Source organism: Agelaius tricolor, unplaced genomic scaffold (genome assembly GCF_023055355.1).
Source record: "Agelaius tricolor isolate 1412-34295 unplaced genomic scaffold, bAgeTri1.0.p SCAF_1, whole genome shotgun sequence".
NCBI classification, from domain to species: domain Eukaryota; kingdom Metazoa; phylum Chordata; class Aves; order Passeriformes; family Icteridae; genus Agelaius; species Agelaius tricolor.
In genome coordinates, this window is record NW_027269261.1 from 113,315,656 (window position 1) to 113,340,765 (window position 25,110).

A 25,110-nucleotide genomic window follows, 5' to 3' on the forward strand; every position below is an offset into this window, starting at 1 on the left:
GATGGAGGGACAGGACACAGGGAATGGCTTCCCAGTGCCAGAGGGCAGGGATGGATGGGATATTGGGAAGGAACTCTCAGCTGTGAGGGTGGGCAGGCCCTGGCACAGGGTGCCCAGAGAAGCTGTGGCTGCCCCTGGATCCCTGAAGTGTCCAAGGCCAGGCTGGATGGGGCTTGAAGCAGCCTGGGATAGTGGGAGGTGTCCCTGGCCATGGCAGGGGTAGAATGGGATGAGCTTTAAGGCCCCTCCCCACCCAAACCATTCCATGACTCCACAGCCTTGCAGAGGCGAACAATGCAGCCCTGCATGCCAAGAGCCACATCTGCAGGGACACAGGGCAAGCCATGGGGTTTGGATCCATCCCATAATATCCCAGCACTGAAATGGCCTGGGAGAACTGCAGCACCGTGTTTGCTGTGCAGAGCAGTTGCAGGGTATTTTCAGGGATGTTCTCCAATGGCCTTGTCTACACAAATTGGAAGGATTAAAGCAGACCTCAGAGCAATTTAAATAAATCTGAACAACCCAAGTGTCACTGTGAGTGCCTCACCAAGCTTCATCTGAAATTGGTTCCCCATCAGCTTAAATTTGTGTCTCCACACACAGGAGCCCTGCTGAGCACAGGAGGCAACACCCACAAATTGACCTCTAACCACTGCCATGTGCAGAAGTAAAAGTGATTTACACCTGGCTGTAATTTCACCCAGTGTAAGGTGTGTGTATATATAAATAAATTTTATGTACATACAAATGCATTTGGGTGTATATAAAATATACCCAAATACAGGAAAAGAAGCCACCCACTTGTGCTTCAAAACCATCAGCTTCTCCCAGCCATTCCATAAACCTCACAACCAAATCCAGACCTACTTTATGTTTTTATAAAGTCTGCAACTAAACCTTGAAATAAATAAATAATAAAAGGTCATAATTCATCATCCTGACATCAAATCAGCAGACTGGGACTCCAGTATATCAGAGTGATGGATATAGACTTGTTTTAAGGATGGTTTAGTCTGCATTATGCCAGAACATTTATTGTTGCCTTTAAGACTGTTTCCTTTCCAAGATGTTTCAAATAAAAGCAATAGTCTTCTTCTCCCTTAACTGCCTGTCTGAGAATGCAATATTCAGCAAAAACAATTTTCCCAAAAAAATCCTGACTAGAGAAGCAACAGGACAGCGAGTGCTAGAAAACACAATTTCTTGTTTTTCCTTATTTTCTCTTGCTTGCCAGGTGATCTAATAACCACTCTTTGATGGATATCACGATTTAAGCCTCTCTAAGGCAAAAATCCTTCCTAATAAATGTCCAACCAGCACGAAATCTCTCCCTCCATCACTTATCACTGCTGACATTTTGCTTTGCCACAGAGGCAGGATGCTGGAGCACCACGTTCCTGGGCACCACTGTCCCACAAAGGAGCACAACCAGTCCTCCCAGTCCAGCTTCCAGCTGCTCCCACACCTGCCCTTCTCACTCTGCTTTTCATGAGGTGATATTAAAAAAAAGCTGTTTTATCTCTCTAAACATAAACTCTGATCTTGTATCAAATGCTGTTCAATGAATGAATACACACTTTCAGTTGTGAGTCATATATACATATATATATATATACATATTTCCATCAGCAGAGCATACTCCAAATTATTAATTCTCATCTCAACCTCTGATGATGGTAAAACACATCAACTTTACAGGCACAAAGAGATCTGACAACAACCTCAGTTGTCCTGTCCACCTTGGCTGCTGTGTACAAGACTTCTTCCCTTTGCCTTGGGTTAAGATCACATTTCTTAACCTTAAAAAAAAGTCCAACTTTTTGCAAACAGCTCCATGGGCCACCCTGTATCCCACTAATACCTCAAGACACAGCAGATTCATAAAACCACTCACCATTTTAGCCAGAACATTTTCTTAATTACAAATATTGATAAAAACCTGCATCGCTTCTGCTCCTCAGACAATCCCAGCAACACCGACAGTGCTGCAGAACGTGCCCAGGAGACAGAACATTCACATTTGCTGCAATTATTTCAGGGACCTTTTCCTAATACTTCACAATCCACCAAGAGACAGCAAGTCAGTACCACCAATATGGGAAGTTGCTGTTTGATCCAGATCTGAACGAGACCCCCTCAGGTTTGATTTCTGTTGTAAATGGTGCTTTGTAAGCACAACTGGTAATCAATTTGGAAAACAGGAGAAAATGTAAAGGAATAAATTATCATTTCTACCTGCTTCCCTTGCTCCCCCTGCCCCCATCATGGTTTTACAAACCTTCTTTGAGCCTGCTTGGGGAAGCAGACAAACCCAAGAGGCAGAGGAGCTGAAAAGCCCCAGCAAAGGGAGGAGAAGGGGCTGCCAGTTCTGCCAATGCAGAGTTGGGGGATGATGTGTTCTGGGAATTGCCCCCATCTTCAGGTTGCTCCTATCACTTCCTTCCCTGCAGCAGAACTGAATCAAATCTTTGTGAGTTAAAAGGGTGCAGGAAGCTGTTCACAGGTATTTGCTCTTCAATTGAAAAAAAGACAAAAAACCCTACAAACCACCCATGTTACAGCAACCCTAGGTCTGCCTGCACCCCTCTTGTGAGAGCACTGTTGTATATCCTTCATTAAATTTATAAACAGGGCTGGTTTTGTGTCATAGGCTGTCATTTACACTGACTTCCCCTTCTCTGAGCTCCTGCACAGGAGCTCCCTGGCCTGAGTTTGTAAATAACACATCTGTACAAACAGCAACAGATCCACCATCATGCAATATGAGGCCATAATTCCACCGGGGAGAAAGCGTGAAAGGAACCCCAGGTAATGGAATTGTTTGTACATATTCACACAAATAATCTTAGCCCTTGTCCTGACACTAATATAAGAACACAAGTCTTATGGAGCTTGAAATCTTCCCCTGGAGAAACAACTTTGCAAAAGCAATGGAAGAAAGCACGCTGGGAAGAAAAGGCTGTTTGTAGCTTTGCTTGTTATTTAAACCAGGCTGATTAATCTTTAAAATCCAGCAGCTTTTCAGATTTTTGCCTTTCCTCCCTCCCATATTCTACAGCCTTTAAAGTAACAGCACACCAAGGGCTCAGCTACACCCAGGGCTGTGCACACAAACCCCAGCAAGTGCAAAAGCAGCAGCAGCTCATGTGAGAGCTCAGAGACCACCAGGCAGCTGGGAACAGGGGACAGAAGTGGGATACAAGGAATACAAACCAAAAAAGAACTGGAATGTGTCAATCTCTATGAGATGCTTGAGTACAGCAACCACAGCCTTTCAGAAACCATGACATGGCAACAGGACAGAGCCTGAATCTGTGCCAGGGGTGGGTCAGGTTGGACATCAGGAGGAATTTCCTCATGGAAAGGGTGGCCAGGCATTGGAACTGCCCAGGGAGGTTTGGAGTTCCCATCCCTGGAGGTGCCCAAGCAAAGCCTGGATGTGGCACTCAGAGCTCTGGGGATCAGTCACAGATTGGACTCTATCTCTTTGGTCTTTTCCAACCTTAAGGATCCTGTGTTTTTAGGTTTTCCAGTTATCTTCTCCAACTTGAACCATCAGGGTTCATGTCTAAGCTTTCACTTTGAAAATGAGATCGCAGGTCCTGGTAAAATTTGAGATTGACAACCAATATATTCTCAAAGCTAACACATAAAAAAAAAGTCTCACTCCAAAATTTTGATAAAAGATGTTAATATTGACAGCTTGCTTTCATATGCAGCAAGGTGGGAATGGAGGGCAAGAAGAAGATACTCAGAGAAGAAATATGAATGAACAGAAGGAGTTCTGTACATAAGAGAACATAAGGGGTCTGGTACTTGGAGTGTGGCACAAAAGCCAGGCCACCCCATTCCTGAAAACCCCTTGTAGCCTAAAGCCCTGACTGTGGGGTGATCCACCCCATAATGTGAAATACTCAATAAATATTTTCAAGTCTGGGCTTTAAGAAGTGAAAGGTAGTCCAAGGAAGTCCTTCAGCACACCAGTGGGAAACCTAAACCTGGGTTATGTGGAACACCAAAAAAAACCCAAAAAAAAGCTGTAACAAAACCTCAGTATGAAGCACAGTACAGAAGATTTCAACCAGCAAACAAGGCAAGTGCAGCACCTCACTTTTCCTGAGTTACTTGGGAAATAAGGAATGAAGAGAGAGAATCAGACCACCATTAGTCACTGGGATATAACTGCACCATGAAAAGGCTGTTTGCCTTTGTTAGAACAAAAAATCCTGCCTAAACTATATAGATGCAATGCATATGTTGCACAAAACCAAGTTTACATAATAAAGAGAATATATATTTGCTTTGATCTCGAGCTGCCCCATAAATTTTTAATAACAGCTGTAAAACAGAAATCTTTGGCTAGAAATCCTCAGCAGCAATGAAATTTAAGCTCCCTACTCATTACAGGTTAAGAAAACTCATTTCCAATCCATTCCTTGTAGAACTGTTACCAACTTCTTACAAGGAGAAATGCAAATGTCATTCTCAGCTATTTATTTGCAGATTATTCTCTTCAGCCTGACTCTCTCCAAAACAGAGGGATAAGGGACTATTCAATCTGGTTTGTCATCTTTGGTCCTATTAGCAGAGGCATTGCTAAATTCAGATAGCACAATCCTCTCATTTTATATTTCACTGGAAGGATGCCTCAATCTGTTTTTTCTTTTTTTTTTTTTCTCAACAGAAAAACTGTTATACCAAAAGTACTAAAAAAAAAATAACTTCTCTACGATGCACCACAAATAGATTACAGTTTCTAGTTCAAGTGCAAGGGGACAAAGAAACCAAAATCTTTTTATATGCAGACATTAAAGTAAAAGCAGGAAACAGACTTAACAACTGGCAAGAAGAAAACATTAACCCTTGTGCTTTCAGTGATGCAACTCACAGAACTTCCTCTGCTTTCAGCTCCTTTCCCCCACTAAAGAATCACCACTGTTGTACAGCATTTGAAACAGTGTGTTTACACATCCCCTATAAAAAAATAACCTTTCAGGTAAATTAGGAGGCTCCAAAAAGCACAACTATCAAATACATTATCTAGGGGAAAAAAATACAACGAAACAGATATGAAATTCTTTGTTCAAGTCTTACATGTGTCACTGTATGCAACGGAAATGTCACACAGAGGCAGTTTTTAGGAGGAAGGTTTTTAGAAAATAGTATTTAAAGCCAGTATTTGGAGGTAGAAAGAGAACAGATGATTACAGTGCTGTGTGATAAGATGAGAAAGAGCGAGCTAATGGGATATAAAACTGCATACACTGGAGACAGCTTTACAAGTTAGAGAAATGACAGGCAAATAGCAATCACATCCACACCAAAAAGGCACTGACAGGTCAGAAAAAACCTTCATTTTCTAAAGGACAGCAGACTTAGTCCCTGCGTATGAAGAGTACACAGAGCTGGAGTTAAACAGTAACTGAGAGTCCAAGAGATGTTTGGAGAGCACCCAAAATGGGTCTATCTCACCCAAATGAGAAATCATTCCCTGCCCTTACTCCTCAGGGTTTGTGCCACTCTGGACACAGCCAGGTGTGTTTTTCTGGATGCAGATCCATCAGAAATCCAAGCTGTGCCCTGCCCTCCCTCCCTGCCAGGGATGAGCACTTGCAGGGTCTTGCTGGCTCTGAACTTTGGATACTCCCCTGATCATTTCCAGCAAAACCATCTCTTATTCCAGTCAGACCATGAAGTTACACATCCATGTTCTCCCAACTGATTCCATGTGAACCAAGTAGCAGAGTTATTAAACAGCCCTGTGAACACATTGGTGAGGATGGGAATGGGATGGACTCACTATCCAGCTCACACAGTCTAAATACTCTATTTGTTCATGCTTAAAGTGGCACAGAACTGAACAGGGATTGAAAGAAAAAGACAACAAAAAGAATGGAACAAGCCAAATTGAAAAAAAAAAAGGTGACTTAAATTAGAAATTAAGGATACTTTCTCACTAGGAACTGAACTAACACCTCCAGATTCATCAGAAATCCAAGCTGTGCCCTGCCCTCCCTCCCTGCCAGGGGTGAGCACTTGCAGGGTCTTGCTGGCTCAGAACTTTGGACACTCCCCTGATCACTTCCAGCAAAACCATCTCTTATTCCAGTCAGACCATGAAGTTACACATCCCCTGTTCTCCATGTGAACCAAGTAGCAGAGTTATTAAACAGCCCTGTGAACACATTGGTGAGGATGGGAATGGGATGGACTCACTATCCAGCTGACAGAGTCTAAATACTGTATTTGTTCATGCTTAAAGTGGCACAGGACTGAACAGGGAGTGAAAGAAAAACACAGAAAAAAACCCCAAAAAACCAAAAAACACAGAAAGAAAAAAACAAAAAGAATGGAACAAGCCAAATTGAAAAAAAAGGTGACTTAAATTAGAAATTAAGGACACTTTTCTCACTAGGAACTGAACTAACACCTCCAGATCATCAGAAATCCAAGCTGTGCCCTGCCCTCCCTCCCTGCCAGGGATGAGCACTTGCAGGGTCTTGCTGGCTCAGAACTTTGGACACTCCCCTGATCACTTCCAGCAAAACCATCTCTTATTCCAGTCAGATCATGAAGTTACACATCCCCTGTTCTCCATGTGAACCAAGTAGCAGAGTTATTAAACAGCCCTGTGAACACATTGGTGAGGATGGGAATGGGATGGACTCACTATCCAGCTGACAGAGTCTAAATACTGTATTTGTTCATGCTTAAAGTGGCACAGGACTGAACAGGGATTGAAAGAAAAACACAACAAAAAGAATGGAACAAGCCAAATTGAAAAAAAAAAAGGACACTTGCTCACTAGGAACTGAACTAACATCTCCCTTCACAAGAGCTACCTGGCCCCCAGGTATGGGACATTCAGCAGGGGAAAACACTGCAAGAAAACACTGCAATGGACATGGCTTGGGATCAAACACATCTGGACCTCCCCCTGGGTGGAAAAGGGGGGATACAGAGAATATCCAGAACACCTGCAGCACACAGTGAGGATGGCTGCAAGGATGTGCTGAGGAGGGGTCAAATGTTTGCCTTGTTCTTCCAGGCTCTCCTCAGCATCCACCACTGCACTATCCAGCCTTGTGCCAAAGACAAACTCCTGATGTGACCCCAACAGCACATTTCTTCCACCTGATTTTAACTGAACTCAGTTCCTATGCTGAGTTTTGCAATTCTTGCATAAACATTGCTTTCTAGCTGCCCAAATGCAGAGTTACAAACCTGTGTTGCACCCTGTGGTGGTGCTGCTCAGAACCAGCTCCAGGCAGCACTCTCAGGACATGCCCCCTTACTTTTGTACCATTCTGTCCTACAGAAACAGAGCAGCAAAGCAGGAGCCTCACACAATCCTCCATTTCAAAGTTTATCATGTAAAATACCAATTAAACAACCGCATTCTTGGTCTCCCCTGTGCCAGCCAGTGTTCAATCCAGTAAGAGCTGCATGTCTTTAAGAACTAGAATAAAACACTTTTAAAGCTCTCCTTCTCAAAAATAAGGTGAGAGAGAGAACAGGGGACAGGATGAAAAGCACAAGGATGCATCTCCATGAAAATGATCTGTTTAATTTCCCCCTTTGCACAGACCACAGAATTGCAGAGGTTGGACAGCACCTCTTGAGCTTGTCCAGTCTAACCCCCACCCTAAGTGCAATTTTCCAGTGCAACCTGCTCCAAAAATAACTGTGCAGGAACATGATGATCCACCTGGATTTAGGTTGGTGCTGGGGTAATGACTGGGCTACAAAAATACATCTTCCTACAAAGCCCAGCAGCCTCAGAGCCCTGGGGTAGGCATGGCCCAGCAGGGTGGTTTCTGAAACCTCAGGGAATGTTGCTAAATCACTTTTGTTTGGTGGCTGACTAAGGCCAAAACCAAAAAGTCAAGTCAAAACTGGGTTTAAGTTAAATTTAGAACTGGGAACTGTGACTGCAAATGGTACAGGAATGGATACAGAAGAAAAACCATCAACAATAGCAGGGAAAACAGGCAAGAGAAACTCAAGGTGCAGCATCAAAACACATAATTTGCAATTTCTCTGCTTTCTGCAAACACCAGTCACAGTCCAAGACTCTCCTCAGCAGCTCTAAGAGCACAGAGCTCATATCCAGCAAATCCAGATTAATGCAGGAGAGTTTAGAAGGTCTGCCCAAATAATGTCTCCACACAATTATAGCTCAGAAGTCATAACCCCTCCCTTTAATATTAAAGGAAAAAAGAAATCACATTTGCAGCCAAAATGTACTGATAATACTGCAATGGCAGCATGGCCCTGAGCCTGCAGCCTTCTCAGAAGTCATTCTCATTAGAAGAAAACTGAAGGATCATCCTCCATATCCAGTGATTTGCAGGACATGTGACACACCCTGCTCACTGGAAAGCCAGCACTGTGGAACTTTTCAGGAGTGGGCAAGGGGACTTTAAGTGTTTCAATCCCATCCCTGTGCAGGTTTTATTTGGAAGAGATGGAGAGCATAAAGCAGAGCTGGGAAGCACCACCCCAGAAGACACCAGAGGCAAATTTCTGCCATGAGGGGTGGGGGAAAGGCTGCTCACAGTAAATTGTTTTGTCAGATAACTGGAGGGAAGGCCAATGCCTCCTCTGGAAGGCTGACAGTAAAAGTCTGTCAGAAGCAACAACAATGGAGAATTAATTATTCTTAAATATGAAAAGACCTAGAACTCAGTGATCTGCTAATTAAAACCAAAATATCCACAACATAGTTCCAGTTCAGTTCTTGTGAGAGCCAACAGAGAGCAATCCCACTGCCTCTAACATCAGTAAGAGCTTGTTTTAAGGACTCATCCCTTGAACATATCGAAATTTAATGGAAATTGCAGATATTTAGTACTCATCTACTCCATATTCAAATATCTGAGCTCACACAAAATACACAAGAGAGCCTTCACCAACTCATTGTGTTTCAGCAGTTCTGGAAATCACTGAAAAGTAACTGGCAAGCCAACTAACCTTCATTAGTGTAAAGCTGCTACCTGAAGGCAGTTCTGGAGGGGCTCAAAGCAGTGAAATTTTATTTTTGTTTCAGCTGGTCATGCAGTGGGTAAGAAGCAGAAAGCAGCTCTGATGTGCAAGAAGTAGCACAGACAAGCTCTGTGACAGGGAGAAGGAAAGATAAATTGTGACTTTCTGTGAAGATGACAACACTTAAAATTAAATGTCCTTGTCTTAATTTCTGCTCCCACATAGCCAGTGGGTTGTGTGAGGGACAGAAGAAAACTCAGGTTTCTCCAGCCTACCTTTCCCACAGTGTTTTGGAAAACAGGGAGGGAGCAGAGAGGTTTCCCAGATAAATCAGGATCTGCAGGCATCCAGCTGCAGGATCCTCAGCCTTTTGTGAGAAGCTCTCTCCTCACAATGTCTACAAGCCATCCATCAAAGGATCCACAAAAGAGAAAGAAAATCCCAGAATCATTTGGGTTAGAAAAGACCTCTGAGATCATCGAGTCCAACCTGTGACCCCCACCTTGTCACCGAGTGCCACATCCAGCCCTTCCTGGGACACCTCCAGGGATGGGGACTCCAAACCTCCCTGGGCAGCCCCTTCCAATGCCTGAGTGCCCTTTCCATGAGGAAATTCCTCCTGATACTGGAAATGCTGGACAAGCAGCAGTGCTGAAACACAGAGCAGAATGGAAGGGTTTAAACCCACCCTCCTTAAGTGCTGTGTCTCAGCGTGGGCTAAAAGGAGGCAGCTCTCAACAGTTTTAAGATTTGCAATATCCCACATCCTTTGCTCCAAGAATTGGACAGCAGCAATTCCTTTAAGGACAAGCAGAGGAGATGGCCATGACAACTCCATGGTCGCTGTCTCCCTTTTTACCTGCCAGCTCATGAGTCAGACACCTCTAAATTAGGAGGGACATTAATTGAGGGACATTTATTGAGCCTTTCTCTGAGCCATGGACACCTCAGAGTGACTGACACTACCCTGAACATCACTGGATACCCCATGCTTGGGGCTTAAATCTTCCCCTAAAGATTTTCCACTAAATTAAAAAAAAAACAAAAACCCAACATCTGGAGCTTCATCCTCTAGCCAGGCAAAGGCCTGAAGAGCAGCATACCTGCATTCCAGTTTCCACCCTGGGTTATTAGCCAGACTGTTTATAAAACAATTTTAAAATGCCAGCTTTTATGTATTACAGTTTTATTAATCTTGAATGATACATCATAGGTGCAGGATGCATAAAAGGGTTACAGAAACATGGTTTGCATTTTAAAATGCTTTAGTGAAAACAAAATGAATTCTCTTCATTAAATGAATTGAACCTTGCTGTGTCCTCCACGGAAAGATTTCAGTATTAGTGAATCTCCTCCCTCATTGTTCTTTTTTCCACCTTATGTTAGGGGAGGAAAACAAGAATTTCGGCATTTACAGCTCCCAAATGGTTTCTCAGCTTTGAATTAAATAGGCTGTGATATGAACTATCTGAACACACAGAAATAAAGGAAATATTCTCTATGCACATGCAGAAGAGGCTACTTCTGACAAAAACCAGGTTTACTGTTTCAGCAGACTCTGGTTCCATGTGCTCAGCCAGGAGTGACACTCACCACTCCACCTGGTTTGACTTGATTTGAGATATTGGCAGTAGAAACACCATGCTGAGGTTCTGTTGGAGTCCATTACAAGAACAGAGGCATTACAGCAAAAAGCTTAGGCTTTAGAAAAAGGCATTTTTATATTTTAACCTATTTAAAAAGAAAACTCTCTTTTAATAGAAAACCAGATTTTGAATTCCGGTTATAAACTCAGGTTTAGGTGTAATTACAAAGAGAAGGTAGAGATGCTTCATTGCTGGTTTTATCAGCCAACTTAGCCAGCAATCAGCTTTTATTCTTATCAAAGATACAGATGCATCCATTTGCCATTAAATAGATCTGTTTCCCACTAACTGGACACAGCCTCCAGGCTCCAGATAAGAAGGGAATCTGCCTTCCAGCATCCAGAGTACAGGAATTTTAACACCTTCCTGGAGCAGCATTTAAATTGATCATTAGTGTCAACAAATACAATCCAAATGGACTGTCCCAAACCTCTTTGGAAGCAGAGACTCTTTTCTGCATGTTCAGTGTTTAACACCCTGGAGGCCCAGTCCCAGCATTGCTGCCACTTTAATCTTCATTTTAACTATTTTATGAGTCATTTATACGCCAAGGTAACCCACCTAAGCAATCAAATACAACGACCCAAAAAAGATCTGGATCCCAGTTTTCTGGTTTTACAAGCCTCAGAGGGGAAAGAAGCTAATACCTGAACAAGTTCCATGTTCCAAGCCCAAGGTTTTATGGAGGAAGAGGAGGTTGGAAGGGGAGAGAGGGAGGGATGATCTTTCCATAGCCCTGCAATGCCACAGGAAAGCACCACGTTTAATGTAATCAAGCTCTACGTTGCAGCCATATGGAAACAATTTCAGTCAATAAACAACTCCTGCAAGAAGACAGCAGAGGAACAGGGAAATCAGATCCTGATTTCAGCAGGAGAGCTGCTGGCTCAGCTCAGAGGCTGCCATGACAGGAAATATCCACGTCCACCAGAACTCCACAGCATTGGGTCCTCATCACTTGCCTTCCACACCTCAGAGTGCAGGAGCACAAATGGCACAGGCTCTCTCAGAGTTTTCTTCCCAGCCTCCAAGATCCTGTGCCTCAGTGCTCTCTCCCCTTTCTTCTCTGTTTCCAATCTTTCCTCAAAGCCTATCACTGTGGCCAGCTTCCCACCCGATAGCCAGAAGGGAAGCAGACACCCCAAACTTTAGATACTGGCCCGACCTCACTGCAATTTATCTGCCTGGAATTTGCAGGTTTCAAAATAGAGATTTTTCTCAGAGAACAAATCCTTAAAAACAACCAACTTGGAAAAAAAAAAAAACAAAAACCAACAAACCAACCTAAAACACCACACATTTTACTTCTTCCTGTTAGTGGTATTTAAATGAGGTTTGGTTTTAAGATTCCACATTATCCAGGATCCTAAAAACCAATGGCAAAAATATCGCCTCTCCTGCAGAAGACAACATTCCTGTGCACTGCTGATTACAGCTGCAATACCGAGGGAGTAAAAGCTAAATCAGTTTGGGACAGGAAAAGGGAAATTCAAGGGAACAGCCAGCAAGCAAAGGCAGCTGCATTTTTAACAAAAAGCAAGAAGGCACAGTGCTATGAATAAATCAGAATTTCCTTGAGTGTGACAGAGGAGTGACACCAGTATTTATGAGAATAATGCCCATGAACTGAAGGGTAATTCACAAGTGTCTTCAGAAGTAGCTGCTTTTAAAGGTGGGAAGTTCATCACTTCCACAATTCCACAGGATCTCACAGCAGATGCACCACAACCACCCCAAAACCGCTGACATTTTACACTCGAGGACATCCAGGGAAAAAAAGGCCTTGGGATGTTTCTCTTAAAAGCAAAAGTGCAAGACTCGAGGTATCTTAAAAAACAAACACAGTACCAGTAAGAAAATTTAAACCCCAGTAGCCTTCTAGTGGAAGGAAAAACCACTGGGAACAGTTTTCTGTAGACTGCAACATGTCTTTGTCACATGAAACACCTTTTAACTGACCAGCAATAAAAGATGATTCCCAGCAAATCCATTAGCAGGGAAACATTCAAATCAGCCTCAAAGCCATGCACTGAAGAGACCTCTCACCCCAGGCCAGGTGGATGTTTCAATTTCACCAGTGCTCAGCGAGGGGAGGGAGCAAAGCTGTAAGCTGGGTATCCATCCAGGCAGAGAAGAGGAAAAGAAAAATCTGTTTTCCCAGTAAAGAATTACCAGAACAAGGACACCAGTAGTGCCAGTCAGCACGTTTTAATGGTAAATGTCTTGATAAAGGACTAACTTTGTTCTTTGGAGATTACAAATGCAGTTGAGCACAGTCAAGTGCACGCACAGAGCGTACTCTGGTGCTGGTGGAAACCCACACTGGCTGCTTCATATCCGAGAGCTGTCAGTCAGACACTTCTTCATCTACTTCCTGGGATTGCATCATGCTAATTTTTTTTTGTCACTAAATTTAAGGTCTGATGCAGTTCAACATTTTTATCACTGCAGATAAAAATCTGTGAGTGACACCAGGACTGTAGCACAACAGGACGTTATGAGGAAGAAAGGACAGAAGGAGAAAGGAGGCTGAAAACCTGCCTTAAGTTAGCTCAGGAAAGCCAAACCCATCAGAATACAAAGGCTAATTTATAATCTAAAAAATGCAGACTGTAACTACTAAATGGCAGACTTTACTTGAGTAAAGAATGTCAGTGCTGGGGCAGCGAGGCTCATGAACAGGATTTCCCTATGTAAAGGGGCTCCTGGGAACCCTTTCAGTGGCTGTGCAGCAAAAAGGGCTAAAAGCACCTCAGAATTTGGTATGGATCAGGCACAGGCTGGAGCAGGCCCCATTTTTGGTCTCCACAATGTTGAAAATAAACGGAGAGCATGAAGAATCACCAGATGATCTGAGCGCTGGAGAAAATGCCTCAGAGTGAGACTTAAAAGCTCAACTCTGTTTCCTTATCTATCAAGTAACTTGATTACAGAGTGTAAGTACCTTCATGGCAAGAAAGTCCTGGATACTAAAGGGCTCTAATCTTGTCAGGAAAATCCTAACAAGAACCAGCGGCACAACTTAGACTAATTCAAATTAGAAATCAGCCTCTTATAACTACCAAGAGAAGTGATGAGCCTGAAATTACCAGTGATGGACACTCAAGGCTGGAAAGCTTTCAAATTGTTTTTAGCCAAACATCATTTACTGGTCTCAGTTTCAGAGTAAATGATTAAAATTTAAAGGCCTGTGATACAAAGCATATAAAACATATCAGGGAAGGCAATTTAATTATCTGTTCTCGCCTTAAATTTTATGAATCTCCAATATGTTAACATCACTCAACTTCTGTGGACCAGGAAATTAAAGAGGGAGGAATAAGTTTCAAGTTCAGCAAGTTCCCTCTTTTTCAGGCTTATCACTAAACAGCACCACTCCACCAAGCAGACAGAGCTGCCATGAAATACAAACAGGGAATGACCAGCTATGATGTCTGGAAACCACATGTAATGCAATTTAGTTGGGCAAACTCTGACCAGCTACTTACTCCTCCCACCTGGGCCATGAAAAATCAGTATTAGCTTACATAACCAGTTCTCATTCTGGGTAACTACAGCTCTGACACTCAGGGTTATACTCCCAAGAGTAGCAGCACCCATTAACAGCCAGCCAAGAATCTCCACATACTTCTTAAATATAAAAGCATCTCAACAGCCCTGAAAGGATTATTTCCATATTCCACACTGGAACAGGGACGAGTCAAAAAGTTTTCCCTGGGTCATAAAATACAACCTATAGTAGAGCCTAGAAAGGAAATTTCATTGCCAGGAAGAACTTCCCAACACTCAAGCACCACTTCCATGCCAGAGCTGCTGCACACCCAGTTGCTCAAAGCCCCAAACGCTGCCAGTTAAATCACAAAGAGATTTCTGGTGAAAGCTGACATTGTAATCAGAGAATCTGATCATGGCAGAGAAACTGTCCAAAGTAAAGGTCAGAATAAATATCCAAGCAGGAACAGCGCTTGTATTTGATGAACTAACTAACTGCTTTCTGCTGCCATCAGTAGTACAAAGCCATGGCAAGAACAAAAAGCAGATTCAGGGCTTGCCTCAGAGCTCAGAAGGAACGGGCAGCTCGAAATGCAGGAAATGACTATATGCTGCACTTCCCAATTGATAGGGCAAGGGCTTATCAGAAGAACAAAACTGGCTGTTCACAAGGCCACTGAAAAGAGTAGCCTACACTATTGTTTCGGTGGTAGTTATCCTGCTGCTGAACTTAAAAATTCTTAGGAAGTGAAGAGAAAAGAAAAAAAAGCTTCTTAAATATTAAGTTCAGAAGTGGGGAGAAGACCGATACCAGGACCTCAGGACAAGCAAGATTCAACTGGGGGCAGAGCCAAACATAATTAATAGAATTTTTATGCCTGGCTTGTAAATTCCTTCCTCAACCCAACGTTAAAATCCTATCTACCACCACAGCAGTGAATGGGATTCATGTAAATTTAATACAGCTTAAAAATGCAACTTATACATATGGAGAACAAAAAAATGCCACCTCTGTGCATGAGGTAGGTGTCAAAACTTGTTTCCTCAGGCTGGAAGAAACTCTTCCCTGGAAGCAACACTCCACCCATTGGGCAAATGGAGATTGGAAGCACTACCTGCCAGCATTCCATGGACACACACACCAAGAGGGATCTTTGTCAAGCCCTATTACAGAAGTGATTTAGGTATATTCATGTACAACCTGCAGGAAGGGCTCTGCTTGGTAATGAGTTTCAGGCTGGTAATTGCACTGAAACCAAGATGAGATGATGAAGTGAACATTCAGAGTGGAATTCTGTAGGAAAAAGTGAACTGACCTTCCACAGCTCCTGGTTGGCTGCACAGGAAGATAAAGCAGAGCTCACTCTGTCAGGAGCACTACAGCAGTTCCCTGTTTTAAGAGCAGACTTTAAGTTCAGACTCTGCCTGCAGCTTTGATTTAGAACTGGGAAAGGGAAACCTCCACACAGACAGGGAGAATAACCAGTTATGGATTATTTCTTTTAATTCTTAATAAAGCACATTAAAACAGCAATTGTTCAACCTGCTGGTGTCTGTATTAACATGGGGCTGAAGTAAAACAAGTAACAGACACGCCTGTGCATTCCTCACATAGATCAGAAGTCCAACACCAAAAAAATCCTATTAAATGAAGCAGAAGAAAAGCAGTACAAGAAAGAAGGGAATCCCTCACAGTCTTGTGAGAAAGTTTGCTTTTCACCTGATGGGAGGTGGAATATAAGGATTTAAAAGCAAAAAAAAAAAACTAAGTAAGGATGAGAAGTGTCAAGCCACAGAAGTCAGCCGGGTATCCTCCTATCACCATAAAAAATAATCTCTGGACTTAGATATTCTAATAACCACATCAGATGACCAGCAAATAAATTCCTTATAAGGTTACTGTATATCAATATATCACAGATGGAAAGTGCCCCAGATGGGGAGGAGACACCTGTGTTGAAGTGCTGCTGCCTCAGGCCGTGACCTTACGTGAGTCACTCAGCCCTCGTGCCTCAGTTTCTCCATTTGTTAAACACCAATACCTCTGTCAAGCACTTCTAGAGATCTACCAACAGAGGTACAGAGTATTGTTTTGGCATGGAACAGCAAAGGAGGGCAGCGGCTCAGCTGAGTGGGAGCCACTGGAGCCGTGCTGCTCTGGCCATAAATCGATCAGCCCTCATTAGGTCGGGCTTTTACAACACCGTAATCGTCACAGCAGTGGCTCTGGGACTGTGACATGAGCCCTGGGCTCGGTGGTGTCACACAGGGAGCCTGCACCAACAACAAACCCCTGCTAAACCCAAGTGCAACAGCAAAGAACAGGAGCTGCCCAAACCCAAGAGACTTTTTAAGGTTATCAAGGATAAAAGCTTCTCCACGTGCTCATATGACCACAGGATAACGCTGTGTAAGCGCCCAGTTAAGAGGGGAAGGATATAATCAAGAGCATGTTTAAAGAAAGGGATGTATTCACTTGAAATCTGCAGGCACAACACAAAAATAAATGTGTTTCTCACAGTGACAAGATGAAATTTTCGGTTGGTCAGCGACTACAAAGCTGATTCTCTACTTCTGGCTGTGGACCACATGACAGCCTCAAATACGTAAGAGCAATTTATCTGCCAACTTGCAATGAAGACCACATAGTTAATAGTTTGCAACCTCCTTTCCCCCAGAAGATCTTCAGAGTTGAGTAATAAAATTCCTCACATGATTTCAATGAGAGGGTTCACTTGTCAGGGGCTGTTTGGAGATAGTATCATATGTCAGGGAGGTGCTGCTCAGATCAAGTTTTCCAACCTTGTGTTTTCAAGGCTTGACTGAAAATGAAAAAAAAAAACCCACCAAAAAAAAAAAACTTCAGGCGATAAAGTTTGAAACTGGAGAAAAGAGAAATAATCTCTAGATGTTATTTTCAAAATGTCAAAGCTAGCCAATTAATGAGGGGAGGAAGAAAAACTGATTAAAGCCCTGACAAACCCTTGAGATCACAGACTGATTGCGAGTTCTGCTGCTGACTCCCTGTAGAAACCTGGGCAAGTTGATCCCTCTACACCTTTGTTTGCCACCTGCGAGACAAAAAAATAGCACTTTCTTTTCATATCCTGTCATTCTTACTTGTATTGTTCCCCAAATTAAAAGCATTTGTCAAAACACTTATCTTTAGCATTAACCCTGGGAATTGCATTCACAGCTACCACAGAACCCGTTTGCATGACTGAGTGTTCAGATACAAACTCTTAGTACACTTTGCTACCCAGCCATCCTAATTTAATAGGAGTCAGAGGGGAGATTTAGTCAATACAGGAATGCTAAAATACAGTTTATTACTAATCTTACAAATAAAACCAGCTTTAGGGTTACAAGTTACACTGACCCCCCTCCTAAAAAAAAAAAATTAAAAAAATCAAATTCTCCTCATTATGTCCTAAAAATCCTGCTGTAATCACAGTATTGGTCTCACTGCATTGATAACCCACAAGATCATATTATCAGCATAGGTATAATTAAAGCCCAATCCCACGAGGACATGTATGCAGAATCCAATCCCTGCTCTGTTAAAATCAGCATAACGTGAAATAAACTTTGGGGACTTGAGAATCAAAGCTGCATGAAGTTATCGACAGGAGGAACAAAGGCATCTCATTTTTTTGCAGTAAGATTCTTAAGCTGACAGTATTTTGATTTCAAAAATCTAAAACTTTGCAGATGAAAAAGATTTGCTACTAATGCCAATACTGTAGCCTGTCATTCTGTAATGCCCTTAAAAGCTCTGCACAGAAATCACTGGGAAGTACAAGTTGCTTTCTTTAGATTAAAATGTGCTGTTGTTTCCTGAAAATTCATTTATTTTCTACCATATACAACCAAACGCCTTCCCAGATCCCTTGGTATAAGGAACAGTACAGCTGCCTCCTTTCTCATGGTTCAGTTTCATTGAAATTCCCAATTCTCCACCCAAAGACCCAAATTTCACCCCTGCCCCACTAACACACAACACAAAAAGAGCAGTCCCAAAAGTTAACAACAGAACAATTTTTGACAGTCATGCTCAATAAAAATGCATTTTATTAAAAAGTAGATTAGTGTTAAAAATGAATGTCAGAGCCCCACTCTTTTCCCAAATCCAGACAGGAATGAAAAAACATACCAAACACTCCCATGAACCTATGAATTATCACTATAAAGTAAACACTTTATGATAATTTAGTTTTCAAAACACTGCACAGCTATCAATTTTAATATCCCTTTGTAAGAGACCAGTAAGACCCACACAGAAACTGCCTTAAAAACAAGCTCCCTGCATCTGACAGCAGCTACAGATTTTATGGAATTATCAGAATCACAATGCTAGAGAGATGCACGTTGTCCAGAAAGGTCAATAAACCCAAGGAATTGCTTGACACCGCTCAGTGAAGCAGTTCTAGAGAAAACCAGGCCTCTCTCACACAGGATTTTCTCCCAGATTTCCTTACCCCTCCTTAAAAATCCTGCCGTTTCACCTAGGGTAGCATTCCTGTAACCCAGCTGGCAGCCTGCATACCACAATGTCGTCTAGACCTGCTCGGAACAGTGGGATGACACAGGAGGAAAAATGCTGATGCCTGTTCTGGTGCTTGCACTGGTGCTAAGGGAACGAGGGGAGGAAGAACAGGCAGCACGGAGTGAAACACAAGTTCCTCCTTCCCAGCCTCCTGCCCAGGCTCCTCGGGTAATTCTGTCAACCAGACAGAAAAAGTTGTGGCCGTCGCAGGGCTAAGGAATAATCTTCACATAAGGGGAAAAGAACATTCCCAAATCCCAGTTTTCACATGCAGAAACAAACCCTGCCCTTCCCCACACTGGTGGCTCCCCAGACATGCAGATAACAAATGCATCCCTGCACAGACAACATTTTCCATCCCTTTCTTTCTTCTCCCCTCTCTCCATCTCAGAGATGTTTTCTTAGCAATTTGGAAGAGAAATGGTAAAAAGGGAGATGCAAAACACAGAAATAAATTAAGTTTGTTCTCTGCTGTTGATGGCACGATGGGAGGAAAAAAAATGTTAGGCGTGATAAATCCATATATACCTACTCCAAACTACACCCCGCTTCCCAAGGGACACGGTATAATGGTAAATAAGTATAGATGCAGTTCCTACTAATGAGGCAGGGTACAACAAGGCCAAAGAAAATGCAATCATCTCGGGGAAAAAAACTGCACAGGACTCCTCCTCTCCCATCCATGGAGGAAATCAAATGCCAGCTGCACCATCCCAGGAAGGAAGCAGAGCCTGTACCTGATGAGCCCTGCAGAAATGAGCGAGTCATATCACGGGACCCGAGCAGGCACTTCAGGCTTTCGCCAGCCCACAAATCGTCTGCAGAGCACAATTCCTCGCTCCGGTATTTTACATGGCATCACTCATGCAAATTGTAGGGATATTTTTCCCCAGCGTTTTCTTTTTTTTCCTTCACTCCATCCCCAGTAGTTTGAAGCAGGGAGACGTAGGTAGCGTCTCCCAGATCCGCGTTCCCTGGCCATCACTTTAACGCTTTCCTCCCTACAAAGTTTCAATCTCCCCAGTTTTTTGTTCATAAACGTTTTGTACTTAAAAGCCACCGAATCACGCTCCCAGTGTTACCTGAAGAAACTGAGACAGACTCGACTCCACGAACATACTTAAACCTTCATTTCCTCTTCCTTCTTCCTTCCCCACCCCCCAAAACAGCAAATTTTTTTTTGTCCCTAACACGAAAGAACTAGGGAAAAAACAGCACGTCCAACCGAGCCTTTTCCAGACCTATCGCAAAGAACAAAATGCTTCCGAAGAAGTGCTCTGCAAACATACCAAAAGACACTCCACCAACTAGGGGGAAAAAAAAAAAAAAGAAGAAAAAAAGAAAGAAAGGAAAGAACCCATCAGACAAAACTGAGGTCGAGGAACTCGGCGGGGTCTGGCTCGGATGTGTATTTTGCACCTAAACACACTCGCATCTTGTTTTGTTTTAACCCCGAAGCTGAGGCAAACACTCCAGCAGAAATGTCCTGCCGCTTCCCCCGACCGCTCCTGCGGTCAAACCGTTCTGACCCAAAACCATCCCGGACACGGGACACAAAAGCATTCACCCACCTCTTCCCAAGAAGTACAAAACAAACAAGCGTCTGACACCCCACCCAAGTTCTCCTCGCACATTTTGGGAACGACTTCCCTCCGGGTCCTCCTCCTCCCCCACCCGTTCCCACGTTAAACTCTCCGGCACACCGACACCCTTCGGGGCTTTCACGCCTTTGCCCTCCCGAAAACCTCCCGAAGCCCTGAGAGCTACCAGATTGATCTGAGAGCCGGCGGGTTTTGAGGCACCCCTGAGCCCCGTTCCCCAACCTCCAGTGCCACAAAGCTCCCGAAAAGGAGACCCCCGGAGCCCTCGCACAGGGCAGAGCTCCCCGGCAGAGCGAGGGGGCTCCGTGCACGGCTCCATCCCCGCAGGTCGGAGCCTCCCTACTTCCCCCGCCATCCCCGGGGGTCCCCGGGACAGGGAGCGCCGGGGGTCGCACCAGCCCACCCCAAAACTCCGCGGCGAACAACACCCGAACACCCCCAGATCGCAGCACCCACCCAGGCCGAGGGGGGCTCCGCGGCCGCCACTCCGTGCCCCACACCCGGGAGATGGGAGGAATCAGAATAAATATACAAATGGCAGGAACAGCGAACCCCAAAGGTGCCCTGCCCTCCCGCTGCAGCCTCTCGGGGACACCTTCCTCCTCCTCCTTCCCCGATCCGGGGCACCCGCGGAGCCCCCCAAAGCCGCGGCTCCAACTCTGCCGCCCGTGCTGAGGGGCTGCCCCTGCCCACCCTTGCCCGCCCCCGGCTGCCCCCCTCACGCACATCCCGCTCTCCGGCTCGGAGCGACTCCCGGCGGTGCCGGCGGAGGGGGGACCCCTTCCCGCTGCCCTCCCTCCCTCCAGCCCACCCACCCGCCCGCCCCCTCCCCTCGCCGCCGCCGCTCACCCCCCCGTATCCCCCCTCGACACTCACCTCTGGGTGCTGCCGGCGCCTCCGCCTCACCATGGACCGGCGGGACTGGGGGGGTCCCCCCGCCCGCCCCCGCCCCAGATTGAGGGGAGATTAACGGGGGGCGCGGAGGGACGAGAACAATAGGGGGGAGGAAATCCCTCAGCCCCCCCACGCCCCCCGAGGACACAGCCCCCTCCCCGCCCGGCGCTCCTCCTGCCGCTCCCTCCTCCTCGCCCGCTCCCTCTCTTTTTTTTTGGGGTGTTTTTTTTTTTTTGGCTCAATCACACCAGACCGACTGTCTTTGTCTGTCTGACAAGCGCCATGTTGATATCAACATCCGAGCCCCCACCTGCTGCAGCTGTGAGACCCTGGGACTTGTAGTTCCCCCCTCCCCAGGGTGACGGGGAGACCCGCGGAGCCGGGACTACAGCTCCCAGCGTGCCGCGGGCGCGCGGCGCGCCAATGGGGCGGCGGGGCTGCGCTCGGGGCGGACTACAACTCCCGGCACGCATCGGGCGGCCATGACGTTATCTAGGGCGGAGGAGAGGCGGGACTACAACGCCCATGATGCCCCGGGGCGCGGCGGGGCGGGCAGGAAGGGGGGCAGGATTGTCCCGGTAAATAGAACCGGGGGACGCGATGAAGCTGGTGAGTGCCCGAGGCGGGCGGCCATGAGGGCGGGGAGGGAGCTCGGCCTTCCCCCGGCGGCGGGAGGACTCCCGCGGTCGCCTCCGGGCTGCGCAGCCTCAGCCTCGCCGGGCGTGAGGGGAAACTGAGGCGCTGGAGAGGGGCCTGAGGGAAAAGAGGGGGGAGGAGATGCTGAGGGAGTTGGGGGGGGTGACTGAGGGATAAGGGGGTGATAGTGGGGCGGGGAGGAGATGCCGAGGGATTTGGTGGGTGGACTGAGGGATGAGGGGGTGATAGAGGGGCGGGAGTCGGCCCTGAGGTGTGGGGGAAGGCGGGGGTCGGCCCTGAGTGAGGAGGGTAAGGGGGGGTGGGGTTACCCAGGTTTGAGGTGTTGGATGGGATCAAATCTTAGTAGGGTTCTGGAGGAGAAGGAGGAGAAAATGTTTCTCAGCCTTCCTAGCCTTAAACATGAGTCTGGCGTGGAGCTGTCCCCCCTGCACGTGTGGCTTCTGTTGGGCTCTGCAAGGAACGTGAATAAATGCCCGTGGTTTGTGATAAAGACATTTTCCATCTGCAGTGTGATAATGCAGGGAGATGCTAACAAAAATAAAAAATGAGCCTGGAACAGCTTTGCCAACCTTGCTTCTGACAGGGGTTTTGGTTCTGATATGACAGTCTTCTGTCAGAAAGTACATGGCCCACGATATTGGTCTCCTCTCTTCAACTGTTTCACTTTCCTGGAGACCTTGGATTCAGAAGCTGCTTTGCTTTCCAGGAAAAATTTCAGTTTCACATAATGTGCTGCAGTTCTTAGTTTGGAAGTGAAAACCCAAGCAGTTTTCAACACACCTGAGCATAATACTTGATTTATTTAATCTGAAGTGACACCGTTATTCAATTAAAGATTGTCTCTTGGTTTTGAGACTGAGCAGTGTGTTATAACAAAGCTTCATAGAAATAATTGTGCTGTTTTGACACTTTTAGGAAACTACTCTCCCTGGAAGTGTGTACAATTAATTCCAGAGGCAGGTGGTCAAGGAGCTTGATCCTGCTTAATCTTACCTGTGTGATAAGGATCTGTGCAGGGATGAATATTTCCAGTGGGACAAACACTACAAAGTCAAGCACTTCTGGGTGTGATTGTAGAGGCTGATAGAATTCAGTGGGGAAAAGCAAACTGGAAAATCTTTATTTCAAGACCCCAATGGAAATGCAGAGCTCTTTTAATGTTTAGAGTCTTGCATGGGGACAGAGAGAAGGGAAATACAAACTGTCTGGAGTTGGTATTGGAGCATTTTTAGACCAGTTTTTAAATTCAGGTAGTGAGAATTACAAGATAAGATTCTTCACCTTATATTTCTCTGGAGGTGTGTCTAAATTTGGGGTTGTAAGGAGAGGAGTCAGATGCTTTTTATCCTCTTTTCTCATAGATTTGGGTTGAATTTGGAAGAACAGGGTGGAGGTGAGGGACTAGTGGAATGTTCCCTGTCCATGGCAGAGGGGTTGGGATGAGATGAGCTTCAAAGTCCCTTCCAACCCAAACCATTCTGGGATTTTGACTCCAGGTCTGCTTCAGAATCCAGTGAAAACCTCAGACTCCCACAACTCAAATGTGCTTTGACTCAGGCAAGCCTCAGTGCTCATTTCCCCCCAGATTTTAAGCTGGCATGTGATACTAATACCAGAGGAATGCACTGCAGGATTTGTTTGCTTCACTTGGAATTCCAAGCTGTGCCTTTAACCTGCACAGCTCTGAGTGTTTTGGAGCTGCAAGTTTGAGCCACCATCTCTCTGCCCTCCATGAGGTGCTCATGGAATGGGATGTCTGTGGAGAACCTGCCTCTCCCAGGCCTTGAGCATCTGGAACCAGCCATAAGGGAATCAAGCTGGAAGCAAGCAAATCTTGGAATAAAAAACTTGCATTTCAGTCCAGCCAGGAACATGAGTGAAAGCTCTGGATCTGTTTTAAACAGTAACATATAAACTGTGTGGAAATGATCACATTTATAAAGTGTAGAGACACACGTAGTGCAAACACTTCTATTCCTGGATTCCTAATCCAAAATTCTAACAGAGGTGCGGGCCCACCAATGTCACCTGTGCAAACAGCTGTATAGAAAATATAAATTGCCTTTTTTATTTTTCTGTCACTTTGTTTGAATCTGGTAGAAAGAATCCATTGACTCCCAGGAATCCATTTACCTCAACATGACAGCCACAGAGAGAGATGATTTTAGCTGCTTTTAAAGAAGGGAAAAAGGAAGATTTTCCAGTTAGGTCATAGATGTAAGGGTCATGATACCACTCATGATTACAAAAAAAGGCAAGAAAATATTTTGCTGATAAAAGTGGTGATATTTCATTGCCTTTTTTAATTACCAATAGTTTAAAAGCCACAAAAATAGAACTTATTTTTCCCTTCATTTCTTTCTATTTACTTCAATTTATAGCTTCATTTGTCAAAGTTCTGGTCTGGTGAGAACTTAATTTCACGTGAGAGTGTTACATTTGTGAATAAACCAAGTGAATTCCTCACTCCTTCACCAGCTTGGCTTTACATATTTTTATTAAACTTTACTAAAAGAAAGACAAAGTGTGATGTAACCCCTTAATAATTAAGGCTTTGTGAATTTAAAACAAAACTCTCTGTGATATTTTAAATTTAATATTTGAGGCTTAGTCGGTTTTACTATTCAAATATAGTTTAAAGCAGGTTTTTGAGGAATGTACGTAAATAGACTTCTTGAGGGCTGTTAATCCAGACAGTTGCAATCCTGTGTTAACATTATTGTGAGCAGAGGTAGAAAATGAAATTATTCATCTCCCTTTTTTTTCCACTTGGTAGAGGGAAGTATAGAACACAAGCTTAAGGGATAAATGACTTAGAAAAAGACCAAGTCTGTTTTTAGTGCAGTGCACGGCCAAACAAGTGATATTTTTCATCTCCATTGACAAAAACTTGAATTGAAAAGCTCCAATTTGACCACCTGAGCGTGGCTGTGCTGCCAGATACCCGGACTTGGGAGAGTGGAGATGCAAAAATCCCTCCTCGGGGCAGAGGAGCCTTCCCGCAGAGGTGGCCACGCTCCGCTCAGACCTTTGTCTCTAATCCCTCGTTTTAAAGGCGACCTTTCTGTTCTGCTCTCCCTCAAAGCTCCCGGTTAAATGTTTGTCACTGCAGACAGGAGGTGGCTGCATCCCAACGATGCTCAAGTGCCCCCTACATCACCTGCTCACCGGCTCATTAAGCTTGCAAAGCCTTTGGGATTTGGATACACAAACCCTTCCATTCAGGTGGGGCTGCCCAGTCCCTCCTGCTTCCTGTTTGTGTTTAGCAAGACAAAAAGCAGGTGAG

The 25,110-nt window shown here is 44.8% G+C and overlaps 2 protein-coding genes across 8 annotated transcripts in view; one reads left to right on the forward strand and one right to left on the reverse strand.

Moving 5' to 3' along the window:
• Positions 1–21,484, reverse strand: part of HMBOX1 (homeobox containing 1) — a 124,123-nt gene extending 102,639 nt beyond the window's left edge. For 4 of the 7 annotated variants that reach the window (XM_071447974.1, XM_071447941.1, XM_071447966.1 and 1 more), the window contains exon 1: positions 21,150–21,484. The gene's annotated coding sequence lies outside the window, so the exon portion shown is untranslated. The remainder of the gene's footprint in view (positions 1–21,149) is intronic. The other 3 variants (XM_071447950.1, XM_071447926.1, XM_071447958.1) reach the window with 1 other exon arrangement.
• Positions 21,485–21,693: 209 nt separating this feature from the next.
• Positions 21,694–25,110, forward strand: part of INTS9 (integrator complex subunit 9) — a 60,676-nt gene continuing 57,259 nt past the window's right edge. The window contains exon 1 of the mRNA XM_071447915.1: positions 21,694–21,776. Within this exon, the coding sequence (XP_071304016.1) occupies positions 21,768–21,776 (9 nt within the window). The 5' untranslated portion in view covers positions 21,694–21,767. The remainder of the gene's footprint in view (positions 21,777–25,110) is intronic.